The following is a 16217-nucleotide window of genomic DNA, read 5'->3' on the forward strand; positions in this document are numbered from 1 at the left end:
CTTTTTCTCTCTGGCAAGTGCCTGCTCCCTGTAGCAAAAAGTCTTTAAAAAAAAAAGAGAAAAAAAAGTATTGGATTGAACTACATGGAGGTCATGGATGGCTCCAAGGGAGTTCTTTTTTTTGGGAGAGGTTTTCACTATAGGGCACATGCGCTCGCCAGACAGAGAGAGACAGAGACAGAAAGTGAGAAATCACCTCCCAGGGGGGATGGCCACGCTGCAATCCCTTCTCCTCCATTCTCCTCTCGGGATCTTGGGCAAGCACGCACACGTGCCCGACATGAGTTTTAAGCCACCGGGTCCGGGACGCGAACCGCAGTCGACTACGTGGGAGTTCTTTATGTGAGTGGCTGAGTCATGTGTGGTGGGGTCTCACTCTCTCTCATGAAAAAATGAAATAAGCTTAAACAACAAAAAAGGGGCCTTATTGGAGAGAAACCCTTGAATGTGATTAATGCATCGAGGGCTTCGGTCATGTAGATCATTCAAGAGACAACAAAAGACAACCTTCCTTCAGTGGGTGAATACTTATTGACGCCATCTCCACGCGAGGCGCCGTTCTAGGCTCTGGAGGCTGTTCATGAGCAAAACCAACTCCTTGGTTTTCTGGAGCTTACCTGGGGAAAAGCAGACCCTAAAAAAGCGTATCAGGTACTACAACAGACTGGAAGTGCTGGGGAGGGTCAGAAAGCAGGAGGCACGAGGCCTCTGAATGGTCATGGAAGGCCCCAAGGTAGGGTGACGCTGGACAGAGGGTTCGAGCATGATTTCTGTCAGGCAGTTCTGTATCAGGGGGCTGAGCATTTCCAGGAGAAGGAAGAGCGAATGCAATAGCCCGATGGCGGCTACAACATTTGGCGCATTAGATGAATGGAGGCCAATGGAGTTGGAGTACGAGATCAGAGGGGGGTGGCTGACCATCCGTCCTCAGGAGGGTGGATCGATGCATCCTGAGACGAAGCGCCCAGAGCGCATCTAGCATATGCCCTGCACCCAGGGGGCTCTCCGTACGGTATTCACTGCTTTCCTAGGAAGAACTGCTGCAGGACTGCTCCAAAGGACTCCTAGATACTTCTGACCCTGACTCCCAAATATTTATATTTCACTACATTGGATTTCCTTTCTTTCTTTCTTCTTTCTTTATTTTTTGGAGAGGTTTTTGCTACAGGGTGCATGCGCTTACCAGAAAGACAGAGAGAGACAGAGAGACAGAAGCGAGAAGTCACCCCCTGGGGGGGATGACCATGCCGCAATCCCTTCTCCTCCATTCTCCTCTCGGGATCTTGGGCACACACACACACACGCCCAGCGTGAGTTGAAGCCACCGGGTCCAGGACTCGAACCACAGTTGACTACATGGGAGTCCAGCAACAGCCATTATGCTAACTGCTGGTCCCAGACTACATTTGATTTTCAAAGCATATATGCATGTGTTTTCTGCACGCATACATAAGAGTGAGTTGCAGATCCGATTCCTCTACACCCTAAATACGATGTCCCTACACCCTAGATACTTTATAGTTTATTTTCCTTAAAACAAGAAATTTTCTCATAGAACCAAAATACAGTCATCAAAATATGGAAATTTATACAAAGCTATTATCTCATCTGCAGGCTCTATTGGATTTTATGTTTCAATTATGTCCTAAACAGCAAAAGAGATTTCAAGATGATGTATATTACAGGAGCTGTCGTGTCTCTTTAGTCTCCTGTAATCTGGAACCATTCCTGAAGCTTTTTTGAATTTCATGACATGACTGTTTTTGAATACTGCAGACAGACAAGCTCTTTTGCAGAGTCTCTCGCATCGTAGGCTGGCGGGTTGGTTTCTCTGATCCAAGTTCGGACTACTCACTCTGGACAGAGCCGTCGATGAGCTGTCGAGTTCTTGGAGGTACACACTGACCCTCGGTCATCAGTTACTGGCCACGTGACCTTGGATCACTGGTCAAGGTGCCATGGGCCAGCTTTCTCCACTGCATGGACGCTATTTTACTCTTAGTAACTAATAAGCCCGTGGCAGGGAGGGGCCTTGATATGTCAGCCACCATTAATGATTCTTGATCGAATCAATTATTTTATAATGGTTGCCTAATGGTAATTGTTTTTTGAGGTTTTTGCCTTAGGGTGCATACACTCTCTGGAGAGAGATATAAGACAGAGACAGTGAGAGAGAGAGTAAGAAATCCCCCCCTCCAGGGGGATGGCCACTCCACAATCCCTTCTCCTCCATTCTCCTCCTGGGATCTCGGGCACGCACACACACACACGCCTGGTGTGTTTCAAGCCAACGAACTGCAGATGGCCATGCGGGAGTCCAGTGTTACTACTACACTGCTGGCCCGGCCAGATGGTAATTTAAAAACTTTCATCATTCATTCTACATTTATTAGTTGCCACTCTATCGGTGGTGTGTTTCTGATTTTAAATTTGCCACAGGGTACATGTGTTCACTGGAGAGGAACAGAGAGAGAGAGAGAGAGAGAGAGAGAGAGAGAGAGAGAGAGAAAGCACCCCCCCGGGGTGGAGTCCCTTCTTCTCCAGTCCCCTCTCGGGATTTTGGGCACTCACACACACATGCACCTGGTGTGTTTCTCTAGCCACCAGGTCTGGGACTTGAACTGTTCAGATGGTCGTGTGGGATCCAGCTGCCTCAATACCATGCCACCTGGCTGACATGCCTTCTCTTTTCTTTATTTGGATCAGTGTGGACTCATGGCTACTTCTTGTTGTGATAGGCATAATCATTTACTTTGATGCTCCAATTATCCCAGATTTGGATAGTGCCAGCTCCTACGAGCTGCTTTCTGTGCCTTTTGACTGGTCTCCATCTTTCCTTGAGCACTTCCTTACTCTGTGGCACCAGAGGCTGCCCGGGCTTACCTGCTACTTCTTTTGCCCCATCTGACAGCAGCCATTTCTCCCAAGAGTTCTCGGGCCACATACACCAGTTATTAAAACTATCTTCCCTCCCCCCTTTTACTTCCCCCCAAGAAAGGACTACTCGATACCTTTGGTGGAATCCATTCCTCCAACTGCGAATAAGGTGCCAACAGTCGACTTCCTAGGCTTCGTCCGAGGACTTTGTAACATGGGTCGTCTCTCTGGCAACAAGTGATACTTCATGGCTTCCATAATGAGTTTCTGACATTCTATATCATCCCGAAAAAGGGCATTGTTTTCCATGTCTGCCAAGAACTAGAAAAATGTTTTCCAAGTCACTAAGAAAATAGTGGAGTTAAAGGAATAAATGATATTCATAGCTCTCAAATGGTAATTACTGTTTTTTAAAACAAAGATTTTTGTTTGCTTGTTTTTGCTATAGGGCACACACACTCACTGGGGAGAGAGAGAGGAAGGGAGGGAAGGAAGGAGGGGTGGAGGGAGGGAGAAAGAGAGGGGGGGAAGAGAGAAACAAGTGAGAAAATCATCTGCTGGGAGATGACCACGACACGATCCCATCTCCTCCACTCTCCTCACACATGCCCAGAGAGTTTTTCAAGCCACTGGGTCTGGGACTCAAACCATGTAGCCAGCCATGTGGGATCCAGCACCTTCACCACGCCACCTGCTGGCCCATCATTTATCCTTTTAATCTACTTCTCTGCCTGCCTCCTTTTTTTCTATTATTTATCTCTCAACTGGAAGTTTGTAAAAGTTCTTTATAATACACATGCATAAAAAAGGTAACCTTTTATTTTTCAATTGTGTTTTTTTCTAGACTTATCATCTGACAATTTAGGTTGTGCATAAAAATTTTGCTGAACAAACAATTTTCATCAAATATGTGTCTTTCATTTCATAGCTTTTGAATTTTCAGTTCTGGTTAGAAAGCGTTTTTTGCTCCAGTCTCCTAGGTTATCTGGTGATACTTTTCTGCTTCATTTCTTTCATTTAGGCTACGGGTCTCCAACTCCCTTTCTTGAACTGGTACTAGTCCATGGCCTGTTAGGAACCGGGCTGCCCAATAAGAGGTGAGCGGCAGGCTAGCAAGTGAAGCTTCATCTGTATTTACAGCCGCTCCCCATTGCTCGCATTTTACCTGAGCTCCCACTCCTGTCAGATCAGTGGCAGTTTTAGATTCTCACAGGCGTGTGAAGCCTACTGTGAACAGCACATGTGAGGGATCTAGGTGGCATGCTCTCATAACCTCCCTACCCCCAGCACACACACCCGTCCTTGGAAAAACTGCCGGTTATGAAATCAGTCCCTGGTGCCAGAAAGGTTGAGGACTACTGATTTAGGTCACTGATCTTTGTGAAATTACTTTTTTTTTGGGGGGGGAGGAGGAGAGGTTTTTGCTATAGGGAATTTGCACTAGCCAGGAAGACAGAGAGAGACAGAGAGACTGCGAAAAATCACCTCCCAGGGGGGATGGCCACACAGCAATCCCTTCTCCTCCATTCTCCTCTTGGGATCTTGGGCACACACACAAGTGCTCCCGGCATGAGTTTAAGTCACCGGGTCTAGGACTCGAACTGTGGTCGACTACATGGGAGTCCAGCGACATAGCCATTACACCAATTGCTGGTCCCGTGAAATTACTTTTTAAATAAAGTATGAATGGAAGAGGAACATTGTTATTTTCTCCAAGATGAACAGCTCATTTTACACTAGTATTTATTAAATTAGTCCCTCCGTTTCCAACTGGATTAAACCTTGGCCATTTATTACATTCTCATAAACAGATCTCAAGGCATATGAGATTTTTTTTTTTTGATTCTTCATTCTAGTCTAATGATCTATTTGTCTATTACTATCTTAATACCATATTTTAATACAATGTCTTTGTGGCATATTCTGATATTTGATATTGAAAACTCCCCTGCTGTTAATTGTCATTGTTGTGTTGGCTATTTTTGAGCCCTTTATTTTTTATGTAAGCTTCAGAGAAGGTGACCCAGTTCTCTTTCACCATTGGCCCTCCTAGAATTAAAATAGAAACTGTCTTAAATTTATTTACTAACTTTGAGAGATTTACATTTTTGTGGTATTAAGTCTTTCTGTTCAAGAAACCTTCTCGTTTGCTATTTAACTTTCTTCTTATAGGTCTCATGCCTTTCTTTTATTAAATATATTTCTACATATTTCTTTTTATTATTATTGGTAATGGATTCAACATTTTTCATTTTGCATTTATTTTGCTGGCGGAGAGACAATCTACTGACTACAGAACACTTGTATTTTAACTTCCCACGGTACCACATTACTTATTAAACTCTAGGAGTTATGCATAATAACAATAATAATTATCACCTAATAGGCATGGTTTGATACGTTTTTCTAATGCATACACCATTTAACAATTTTGTTATTGCAATTGCTAAAATATTCAAAGCAATGTTTAATAAAGAGAGTGACGTGCATTAACCCTTTTCTGGCTGACGTCTACATTCTGGTCATGCAAACTACCTGCAGATCTAGAGCAGGATATATTGACTTAGACTCTGCAGTGTCATCTCCTACATGTCCGGGGGTGTCGGGCCCTCTTATCAGGGTGGCTAATTCATGATCTAGATCAAACGCCCCTTCAGGAGTTCTCTCTGCTTCCTTTCCATCAGTGTGGGTGGGCTGCTCCTACTTTTTTATAATGCCACGTTCCCTACCTCTCAGAGCCTTTGTCTCATCACATTATAATCACTGGTCTATTTTTAGATTTATTTCCTCCTCCACCTGCTCTCCCTCTCCATCCAGCAATTCTATACATGTGCCATTCGAGAGGTAGGGTGGTTTAGCAGAGAGGCACGCAACAGCACTTGGGTTCAAGTCCCACCTCAGCCTCTCGCTGGCTCTCTGACGTTAGCCAAGTAGCAAAGCCAAATAAAATGAAGAACAGGAATTTAGGCAATAACTTTGCAATTTCGAACAGATGGTTTTACTTTTTCGGTCTGTGACTTCATTTGTACAACAGGTGTTGGGCTAAATCATTTCCAAAGTGAGATGATTTATCTAAGAATGCATGGCTACGGTTATTAGCAATATCCTGGACGACAGAAAATTTAAAGGCCTCAGAGAGTCACGCAAGTACAGTATTATACATGTTGGAAACTGCAAAACTGAAGTAAGCTGTCAGGTTAATTAATTGCAGATTCTTTCCTAAGTCTAATAGGATTTTTCAGGTTTTCTTTTCTTTCCTCTAGAATAGGATAAGAAAAAAAAAATCAGCCAGGTAGCCGTAGAAATGTAACTCCCTTCTTCAAGTCTGATTTCAAGAGAAATGTGTTATGTTATTCTTGAGTTGTCATCAATTCATGCTGCTTCACTCCTAAGTATTCTATTCTACCTTTAAAAGGAAGGTCTTTCTTTTTCTTTTTTTTTCTTTTATTTTGGAGAGGTTTTCGCTATAGGGCGTGTGCGCTCGCCAGACAGAGACAGAGAGACAGAAAGTGAGAAATCACCCCCCCAGGTAAGATGGCCACGCCGCAATCCCTTCTCCTCCATTCTCCTCTCGGGATCTTGGGCACACACGCACACGCGCCCGGTGTGAGTTTTAAGCCACCGGGTCCGGGACGTGAACCGCGGTCGACTACGTGGGAGTCCAGCGACATAGCCATTATGCTAACTGCTGGTCCCAAAGGGAGGTCTTTCTTATAAAGCGGCGGCTCTGAGTTTGCTCTCTGTAAGGTAGACAGCAAACAGGCACTCTCACTGACGGCAGCAGGAAAGACTACATTATCTTCAAGATAATCACAAACGAGAGAAAATTTATGGCATTTTCACTTAAAAAAAAGAAAAGAAAGGCTGACCTTAAACAGTAACAGCTCTTTCTTTCCCTGCTTTCAAGGCCTTTTTTTTTTTTTCCATTCAAGGCCTTGAGCTAGGCGGAAGAATACACAGTGGAAATTCTTGTATATTTCAGTGAAAATTGTAAAAAGGGGAAACCATGCATTTAAATGTTATGATTGATTGCCTTGAATGAACCAACTGGATAGCTCTTAGTTCTTAAATAATGATAATAATAATACCAATATCATTCTTTGCTCTAAAAATTTTGTTATAGGGCACATGTGCTTATCAGAGAGAAACAGAGAGGGAGGGAGAGTGGGAAAGCACTCCCCGGGGTAAATAGCATTGCCACAATCCCTGCTCCTCTTGGGATTTTTTTTGTTTTAGAGAGAGAATGTATTTTTTTCTTTTTCTTCTTTCTTTCTTTCTTTCTTTCTTTCTTTCTTTCTTTCTTTCTTTTCTTTCTTTCTTTCTTTCTTTTTCTTTCTTTTCTCTCTTTCTTTCTTTCTTTCTTTCTTTCTTTCTTTCTTTCTTTCTTTCTTTCTTTCTCTCTCTCTCTCTCTCTCTCTCTCTTTCCTTCCTTCCTTCCTTCCTTCCTTCCTTCCTTCCTTCCTTCCTTCCTTCCTTCCTTCCTTCCTTCCTTCCTTCTTGCTATAGGGTGTGTGTGCTTGCCAGAGAGTCAGAGAGAGACAGAATGTGAGAAATCACCTCCCAGCGGGGATGACCATGCTGCAATCCCTTCTCTGCCCTTCTTCTCTTGGGATTTTGGGTATGTATGCACACATGCCTGGCATGAGTTTCAAGCTTCTGTGTCTGGGACTTGAATCATGGCTGATTATGTGGGAGTCCAGCAATGTAACCATTATGCCATCTGCTGGCCCCTCCTCTTGGAATTTTGAGCATGCACACACACGTGCCTGGTGTTTCTCTTGAGCTGCCATATCCAGGACTGGAACACGCCATCAGCCATCTGGGCTCCAGCTGCCCTAAGCACCACGCTACCGGCTGGCACCTCAACATCTTACTTCACTTCTGATTGTCATAATAATTCTGTGAGATAGAGAGGACATTTTCTCCACTTGACAGATGGAGAAACTGAGGGACATAAAAATGCCAAGCCATAGAGCTTTAAAATGGCAAAGCTAGCACTCCGTTATCATATTTTACTAATCTGTGTGTCACCAGAATCCAGTATTTACTAGGTACTTAGTAAACATGTGGCAAAGGAATTTACCTAAATATTCTAGAGTCTAATATTCCCTTTTTTTAAAAAAAAGATTTCTTTTCATAGGGCATGTGCGCTAGCCAGAGAGACAGAGAGACAATGAGAAGGAAAGTGAGAAGTCATCCCCTGGGGGGGATGACCACACTACAGTCTTTCTGCCATCTTCACTTGGGATTTTGGGCATGCATGAACATACACCTGGCATGACTTTCAAGCTGCTGGGTCCAGGACTCGAACCATGGCCAGCCATGTGGGAGTCCAGCGCCTTAATCACTATGCTACCGGTCTGGCCCTCCAGTGTTCCTTTTATTAACAGCTTTACTAATTCTCTTCAGATTGGTAGGATGGTTTACAGCTGAGTCAAATAAAATGACCAATTCCAGATCAAGAATGTTGACTGACGTAACATAGGTAGCCAGACCTTCTAGACTGGAAACGTTAGCAGGGTTTTACTGGCTTACTATCTTCTCACCTCTGGGTTTATTATTATTGCTATTATATTACTATAATAATTATGATTAGGTTTTTCCCACAGGGTGTGTGTTTGCTCACTGGAGAGAGACAGGAAAGGGAAAGTGAGAAATCACCCCTGGGAGGATGGCCACACCACAATCCCTTCTCCATTCTCCTCTTGGGGTTTTGAACACACATGCACACATGCCTAGTGTGATTTTTCCAGCCGCTGGCTCTGGGCCTCGAACTCTGGTTAGCCATGTAGAAGTCCAGTGCCTTAGCCACCACACCACCTGCTGGCCCCTCACCTATACATTTCTAGAAAACGTATGTAAAATTCCTTTACTTGAAGAACAGGCTAAGAAAAGACCCAATACACAGGCATCTATGAATTACCTGTGGTGCAAGAAGGGGTAGCCTAATATAAGCCAAAAGCTTACTGAGGTCTTTCCGTCTTTGCTCCAAATCGTGGCGGACCCAAGTGAGAAGGGCATTCAGGATTGTCTCCTCGTTGGGAATGTTCATGTCGTCACTGGCCAAGAGCTTCGCGATTTCGCTGGCTGGTAATAACACAAATTCCTGGTTTCTGATTACTTCCATGAAGTGCTCCTAGAGGGAAAAAACAGCAAACAAACGAAATCATACCTTCTGGCCCTCCCAGTTTATTTAAAAAACTAAGGGACCAGCAGTTAGCGTAATGGCTATGTCACTGGACTCCCACGTAGTCGACTGCAGTTCACGTCCCGGACCTGGTGGCTTAAAACTCACGCCGGGCACGTGTGCGTGTGTGCCCAAGATCCCGAGAGGAGAATGGAGGAGAAGGGATTGCGGTGTGGCCATCCCCCTGGGGGGTGATTTCTTGCTTTCTATCTCTCTGTCTCTCTCGGTCTGTCTGGCAAGCGCACGTGCCCTATAGCAAAAACCTCTCAAAAAAACAAAAAACAAAAAACAAAAAAACCCCAACTAAATGTCTTTTGTACTAGGCATCAAAAACAATTTATACCTTAAACCTTGAAAAGCATTATACTTCTGCTGCTGGTCGAAGTGTAAACTGGGACAACTATTTTGGGAAAATGTCTTGCCTTTTCTTATAAAATAAAATATGCATCTATTCTAAAAGAAAAAAAATTCTTTCATAGCAACTGTTATATACTTACTTGCTGCGAGAGGAACACAGCAGGAAAAATGAAACTGCAATTATGTTACCATTAGTAGAATTAAAACACTGTATTGTTATCGGGTGGGGGCGCTGAACTAAAACACTGTATTGTTATCGGGTGGGGGCGCTGAACTATGTTGTGTAAGATACTTGGTATTTTTGAGTCCAGATCTCTAAAGTTCAGAGACCTGTCCTAAGACACAGAATGAAAAACAATGATGGAGAGAAGGAAAAGAAAAATTTTAATGGAAAAGTAAAGATTTCTCTTTTTTTAAAAGAACTAGTATTTAATTTTATTTATTCATTCGTTTATTTTAATTTGACCAGAGGGAGACACGGGGAGAGAGCGAGAGAGAGGGAAAGTGAGAACACAAGCCACTAGGTCCAGGACTCGAACCACGGTCGGCCATGTGGGATTGTCCAGTGTCTTAATCACCACACCACCTGCTGGTCCCAGAAAAGTAAAGATTTCGAACAGAAAAGAAGTACACTCCTAAGCCAGAAAGGCACATGGATGGCAGCTGTCAGAGGACAGCTATACCGGGAATGGTGGTAAGTGTCACTTTTATTGTGGGGTCTTGTCATGAATACTTAGGATGGGAGGCTGTCATTGTAGCTGGCTTTTTTTTTTTTTTTTGGAAAGGTTTTCGCTATAGGGCATGTGCGCTGGCCAGATAGACAGAGACAGAGAGATAGAAAGCAAGAAATCACCCCCCAGAGAGGATGGTCACGCCACAATGCCTTCTCCTCCATTCTCTTCTCGGGATCTTGGGCACGCATGCACACGCGCTCGGCATGAGTTTTAAGTCACCGGGTCTGGGACGTGAACTGTGGTCAACTATGTGGGAGTCCAGCGACATAGCCATTACGCTAACTGCTGGTTCCCTGTAACTGGCTTTTTTATCTGAATTTGCCAGCTTCCATCTGTGTGTGTGAACTTCCCGTTTGGGTAAGGAATCTGAGGAATTTGATCACCCAATTACATAGGTCCAGTGTGAACTCTGAAATTATGAGTATTCACATAGAGCCTCTCCGCCCCAAGTTTACTGGCCCAGTGGAAGGCAGAATGTTGACCAAGATCTCAGTGAGGCAAGCTCTCTCTCTTGGCCCCAGGGGGTCTAACTGGGATCCCTGTTACCGTGACTGATGCATCAGATTGCCCCTTTGTTGACACATTAGAACTCCCTGCTCATAAGATCTACCTCTAACAGTATTCCTCATTAGTGGATTTTTGTTTTGTGCTATTTTAAAGGTTTTTACCCTGTGGTGCATGCACTTGCTAGAAAGATGGAAATAGACAATGAGAGGGCAAGTGAGAAATTACCCCCTCAAGGTGATGGCCATCCCGTAATCCCTTCTCCCCCATTTTGTCCTGGGATTCTGGACTTGCACACACACAAGCTGCGCAGTCTGAAACTCAAACCATGGTCGGCCATGTGGGAGTCCAGTGCCTCAAGCACCACGCCACCTGATAGACCCAACTTGTCAGTGTTTTTAAATGGACCTAACACATTTATGGACTGCTTTGGTCAAGGAAAGAAATACTTTAGGCAAGTCTTTAGAAGGAAGAATCAAAGACTGAACTAGACACTGAGATACTTGATTTTTTAACATCAAAAGCAGGACCAGCAGTTAGCGTAATGGCTATGTTGTGGAACTCCCATGTAGTCGACTGTAGTTCGAGTCCTGGACCTGGTGGCTTAAACTCACGTATGTGTACGTGCCCAAGATCCTGAGAGGAGAATGGAGGAGAAGGGATTGCGGTGTGGTCATTCTCTCTGGGGGGTGATTTCTCGCTTTCTGTCTCTCTGTCTGTCTCTGTCTTTCTGGCAAGTGCATGCACTCTATAGGAAAAATCTCTCAAAAAAAAAAAGTTAGTTTTGTGACTGCCGAAGAATTTGGCTAACAGTGCAGTCAAGTGCATGGGTGAGTCTGAGGTTGTCTCTCTCATTCAGAAAGTCTGGCTAGACTTCCCAGGACCATTCCAGATCACACAAGTCTTCCCAGATTCTGCCCAGGAAGAGCGCGTGCGCACATGGGGTCTTCAGAAGTTCATGGAAAATGTATATTATGAAAAAAAAAAAAAAAGCAAACTATGCATGGATGTCAATTGTTTTGGTTTGTACCAAAATAAACTCATTATTTAATTCCACTTTCCATTAAGTTTTTGAAGTCCCCTTATATCTGTCCTTAGGATTATCGTAGAACCAAATTGACTTTACATGAAGACCCGTTTTTTTTTTTTTTTTTTTTTTTGGTGTTATTTATTTATAAGACCACCCAGGATTTTAGGCCTTTTGTGAACATGTTAATTTCTTCTAATTTATATGCAAAGTTCTTTTGGTCTCATACGAAAAAGAACCAAAGAGAAAGTATTGAGCTAGAAAGGCCTCGCCCAGAACCTTGGACTGAAGAGGATCCCATCTGGGTCATCGATCCTTCCATAACTTGGAATGGGAGATAAAACTCAGGCGTGAGGTGAACTTCGCAGGCTACGATGCTAAATAATCTAGAGAGAAGGAAAACTTCCCCTCTGATTTGAGAGATTACAAATCTTAACGGACAGTCTACATAGTTCTAATACAAACGCAAATGCTAGACAGTGTCCCTTGTGTCGTCCTTATTGTGTTTTATACCCGATCACTGTCTCAGCATGCAGTTTAGTAAAAGAGCTAAGGCTGTCGATATTAGAGCTAGAGATAAGGACGATCAACAACTATCTCCTCTATTAAAATAAGAATTATATTTTCTACATAACTGTGGAAACCTAAGGGTGGAACTGAGCTAAAATACATCTTGAGTTGACATTCCTCTCAGCAGAAATTCCTACGAGGAAAACCATTCATGAATAATGAACTAAATTCAATTGCTTCAATTCATCATGATTAATGATGATTAAAGACACCCAAATGAGTCTATTTTAAATGACTGATAATCATTTTCAGAAATATATTTTAGTAAGATCTCAAGGCTGACATGGCTTCGTTGTAGCCAGCTCTGTGCTGATATTATACAATGATGTGGTATCCAGTAAGTGCTATTATTCCGCTCTCTCGCAGTTTAATCCTTGAATAGAACAGTTTGCAAATGGAAAACAAAGCTGAATACCTAACAATGCTCTTTACGTCATCATTTATAATACTGAAAAATGGGAGCTAGCCTAACTGTCCATCTATAAGGGGTTGTGGCTAAATCAATTAGTAAACAGGCATTAAAAATTTCAAGGATGCGGCCAGCAGGTAGCATGGTGGTGGAAGCACTGGACTCCCACATGGCCGGCCACAGTTTGAGTCCCAGACCCGACGACTTGCTTTCTTACTTTCTCTCTCTCTCTTTCTCTCTCTCCATGACTCTCTCTGTTCAGGTTAAAAAATAATAATGAATAACATTTAATAAATATTTCTTTTTTAAAACTTTCAAGGACAAAGATTCAGAGCTACATGGAAAGATAGTCATATGTAATGTTAGGTGACATTCTGAAGAAATTGAAACAGTATACATTTCTAATTGCTAAAAGGTATAATGTATAGCAGAATCAGCACATTTATAAAATACTGGTGCAACTATTGCCATATTTTCAAATGTTCTTAATTGCATTTCCTCAGTGAAAAAAGAATTATATAATTTACTTGATTAATTATTTGCTGATACATCTATTTCAAAACAATGCTCGCTCCATTCTAGTATAATTTATATTTAATTATAAGTATATAACTTAATAATTATAATTATATAAATTGACAAAGTATATAAATTAGTTATTTTATATTTAAATAAAAATGGAGTTTTTCAGCAACTTATGAATTACTACTAAACTCAAGGTTTAACACAAAATGCTTTTTAAAAGTGCGAATTTGGTTTTGAAGCAGTCATTTTAATAGAATTCAATATTTTCATAATTTTCTAAGATTGAAAAACTAAATTTAAAGTTTTTCCTTTTAAGTTTTTGCCACAGGGCATGTGAGCTCTCCAGAGAGAGAGACAGAGAGACGGAAAGTGAGAAATCATCCTCCTGGGAGGAGGAGGGGTGGCCACACCACAATCCCTTCTCCACTCTTCTCCTAAGATTTTGGGCACACACACACACACACACACACGTGCCTGGCATGATTTTCAAGCCGCTGGGTCTGGGACCTGAAGGTCAGTCTACCATGTGGAAGTCCAGCCTCTTAATCACTATGCCATCTGCTGATCCCCTAAATTTAACATTTTAATTAATGAGATTAAATAACCAGTCTGAAACTTTCTTTTAGAGGCTAAATAACTAACTCCAGGAAGTGAGTAGTAGCAGTCAGAACAAAAGTTCCCAGACTTCAGGGTCTTAAGGAACTGCTTGGGGACCAGTAGGTGGCGTGGTGGTTAAGGTGCTGGAAACTCCCACATGGCCGACCAAAGTTCGAGTCCCGGACCTGGTGGCTTGCTTTCTCACTTTCTCTCTGGTCAAATTATAATTAAAAAAATGAATAAATAAAATGAAATAAATCATTTAAAAAAGAAGAAGAAGGAACTGCTTTCTTACTTGTTTTTATGTAGGATGGGATAAATCCCTAGTGCATGCACTGTTTACTGGACGAACTCGCTGGTGAAGCATATGGCTCTCTAATATTTCAAATCCCTTTTTCAATACAAATCATCGTACTACCAAACACTTGCTGGCATTGTGTCCTTTTCCCCTTGGGAATAGTATTTAAGCAAATGAAATTACTGAGGGGTTTATTTAAACTGGAGACTGAATTTTGCTATACATGTTCGTTCAGTTCCCATAGCGACGATTCAGATCAAACAATCGGCCTCTAAATTACTTATTATTATTAGAATTCAATTTCATGTCTCTGTTGCAACCAAATAACATTAAATAATGGCCTTGAGAAAAAAAAAAGAAAACTTACTACAACTAATTGGCTATGAAAATAGCTTTAAAAATATTCAGCTAATTTAAATTCAATGTATGGCTAAGCTTTAAAGCAGTAATCATGTCTCTACTGTAAACAAGAGTGACCTAAATACATACCAATGTTTTTATGTGAATAAAACTCTGTCCCAGGGAAGAATGATTAAATTATGAACTTATTATGAGGAAGAAAAGCATCCAGCTTTATTTTATTTATTTAAAGCCATCTCATTCCAAAAATGTACACATTTCAAAAAGCAGGTGTAAAGTTAAAACGAGAAATCTATGATGAAGTATAAAAATGAATGGGGAAAATAATCTTTCAACTTATTATTTTTTTAAGTTTTTAAAAATAATTAATTAATTAATTAATTATTGCCATAGGGCACATATGCTCAGGGAGACTCAGAGTCAGTGAAAGGGAAAGTGAGAAATCACCCCACCACCTCCCGGGGGGAACGGCCACGCTGCAATCCTGTCTCTTCCACTCTCCTCTTGGGATTTTGGGCACACACACACATGCCCAGTGTGATTTTCAAGTACCTGGGTCCAGGAATTGATCTGCTGTCAGTCATGTGGGAGTCCAGTGCCTTAACCACTATACAACCTGCTGGCCCCAGAAAATCATCTTTCAAAGGACTAATTCTTTTTTTAAGTTTTTTTTTTTTTTTTTTTGCCATAGGGAGTACTCATTTGCCAGAGAGACAGAGAGCAGGAAAGTGAGAAATCACCCGTCAGGGGAGATGGCCACCCTGCAGTCCCTTCTCCATCCTCCTCTTGGGATTTTGGGTACACATACACACATTTGTGCCTGGTGTGTTTCAAGCTGCCAGATCTGGGATTTGAACTATGGTCAGCCATGTGGGAGTCCAGTGCCTTACCCACCACCCTCAAAGGACTACATTTTGTAAATGTCCATCTACAGACTGGGCAGTAGCACAGCGGTAAACCGTGATGCTCTTGAGGCTGTGGCGGGAAGGCTTGTGTTTTTGTCTGCACACCTCCCTGAGTGCGTCAGGCTCGTTAACCCATCATCCAGGCTAGCTGGAGCTGGCGGGTAGACTGTGGCATCTACTTGGCATTCTTGGAGGTGCTGTTCTTCTGTCTTTCTCTCTCTCAGGTCCAGCAGGTGGCATGGTGGTTAAGGCACTGGACCTCCCACGCAGCTGACCATGGTTCAAGTCCTGGACCTAGCAGCTTGAAACTCATATCAGGAATATGTGCGTGCATGTCCAAAATTCTAAGAGAATGGAGGAGAAGGGATTGTGATATGGCCATTCCCCCTGTGGGGGGTGAGGGAATGATTTTCTCACTTTCTGTTTCTCTCTGTGTCCCTGGCGAGCACACAAAATCTCTCTCTCAAATAAAAAAATCTGTCTCTCTCTCTGTATGTCTCTTCCACTTGTAGAAGAGATACACTTAAAAAAATCAACTCAGTACTACACTAGGTCTGTATATTATTATCATATTGCACCATCTTGTTTTTTCACTCGAGACCCCGTGAAAATCACAAACAAAAAACAGTTCTTGTAATCAGTTGTGACGTGACTTGACCACAGAGAGAAAAACCAATCATAAACGCTGTTTTGTATGAATGTGTTTATCCTTTCACTCAAATCCCTACTGTGTTGAACGAGTACATCTATACCTTCAGCCTTCGGCATTTGTGGATGCAACCAATTGTGGGTCCAAAGAATTTGGAAAAAAAAAAAGAATGTCCAGAAGATTCCAAAGAGCAAAACTTGACATTGCTGTGTGCCGAG

At 42.4% G+C, this 16217-nt stretch overlaps 1 protein-coding gene across 3 annotated transcripts in view; it reads right to left on the minus strand.

Moving 5' to 3' along the window:
* Positions 1-16217, minus strand: part of KLHL5 (kelch like family member 5) — a 73717-nt gene that overhangs the window by 21380 nt on the left and 36120 nt on the right. For all 3 annotated transcript variants that reach the window (XM_027768567.1, XM_027768569.1, XM_027768568.1), the window contains 2 exons: positions 8801-9013; positions 3012-3198 (listed from right to left, as the gene is read on the minus strand). In XM_027768567.1, coding sequence (XP_027624368.1) covers positions 3012-3198; positions 8801-9013 — 400 coding nt within the window. The remainder of the gene's footprint in view (positions 1-3011; positions 3199-8800; positions 9014-16217) is intronic.

The sequence above is a fragment of the Tupaia chinensis genome, unplaced genomic scaffold, assembly GCF_000334495.1.
Source record: "Tupaia chinensis unplaced genomic scaffold, TupChi_1.0 Scaffold146907_1, whole genome shotgun sequence".
Taxonomy (NCBI): domain Eukaryota; kingdom Metazoa; phylum Chordata; class Mammalia; order Scandentia; family Tupaiidae; genus Tupaia; species Tupaia belangeri.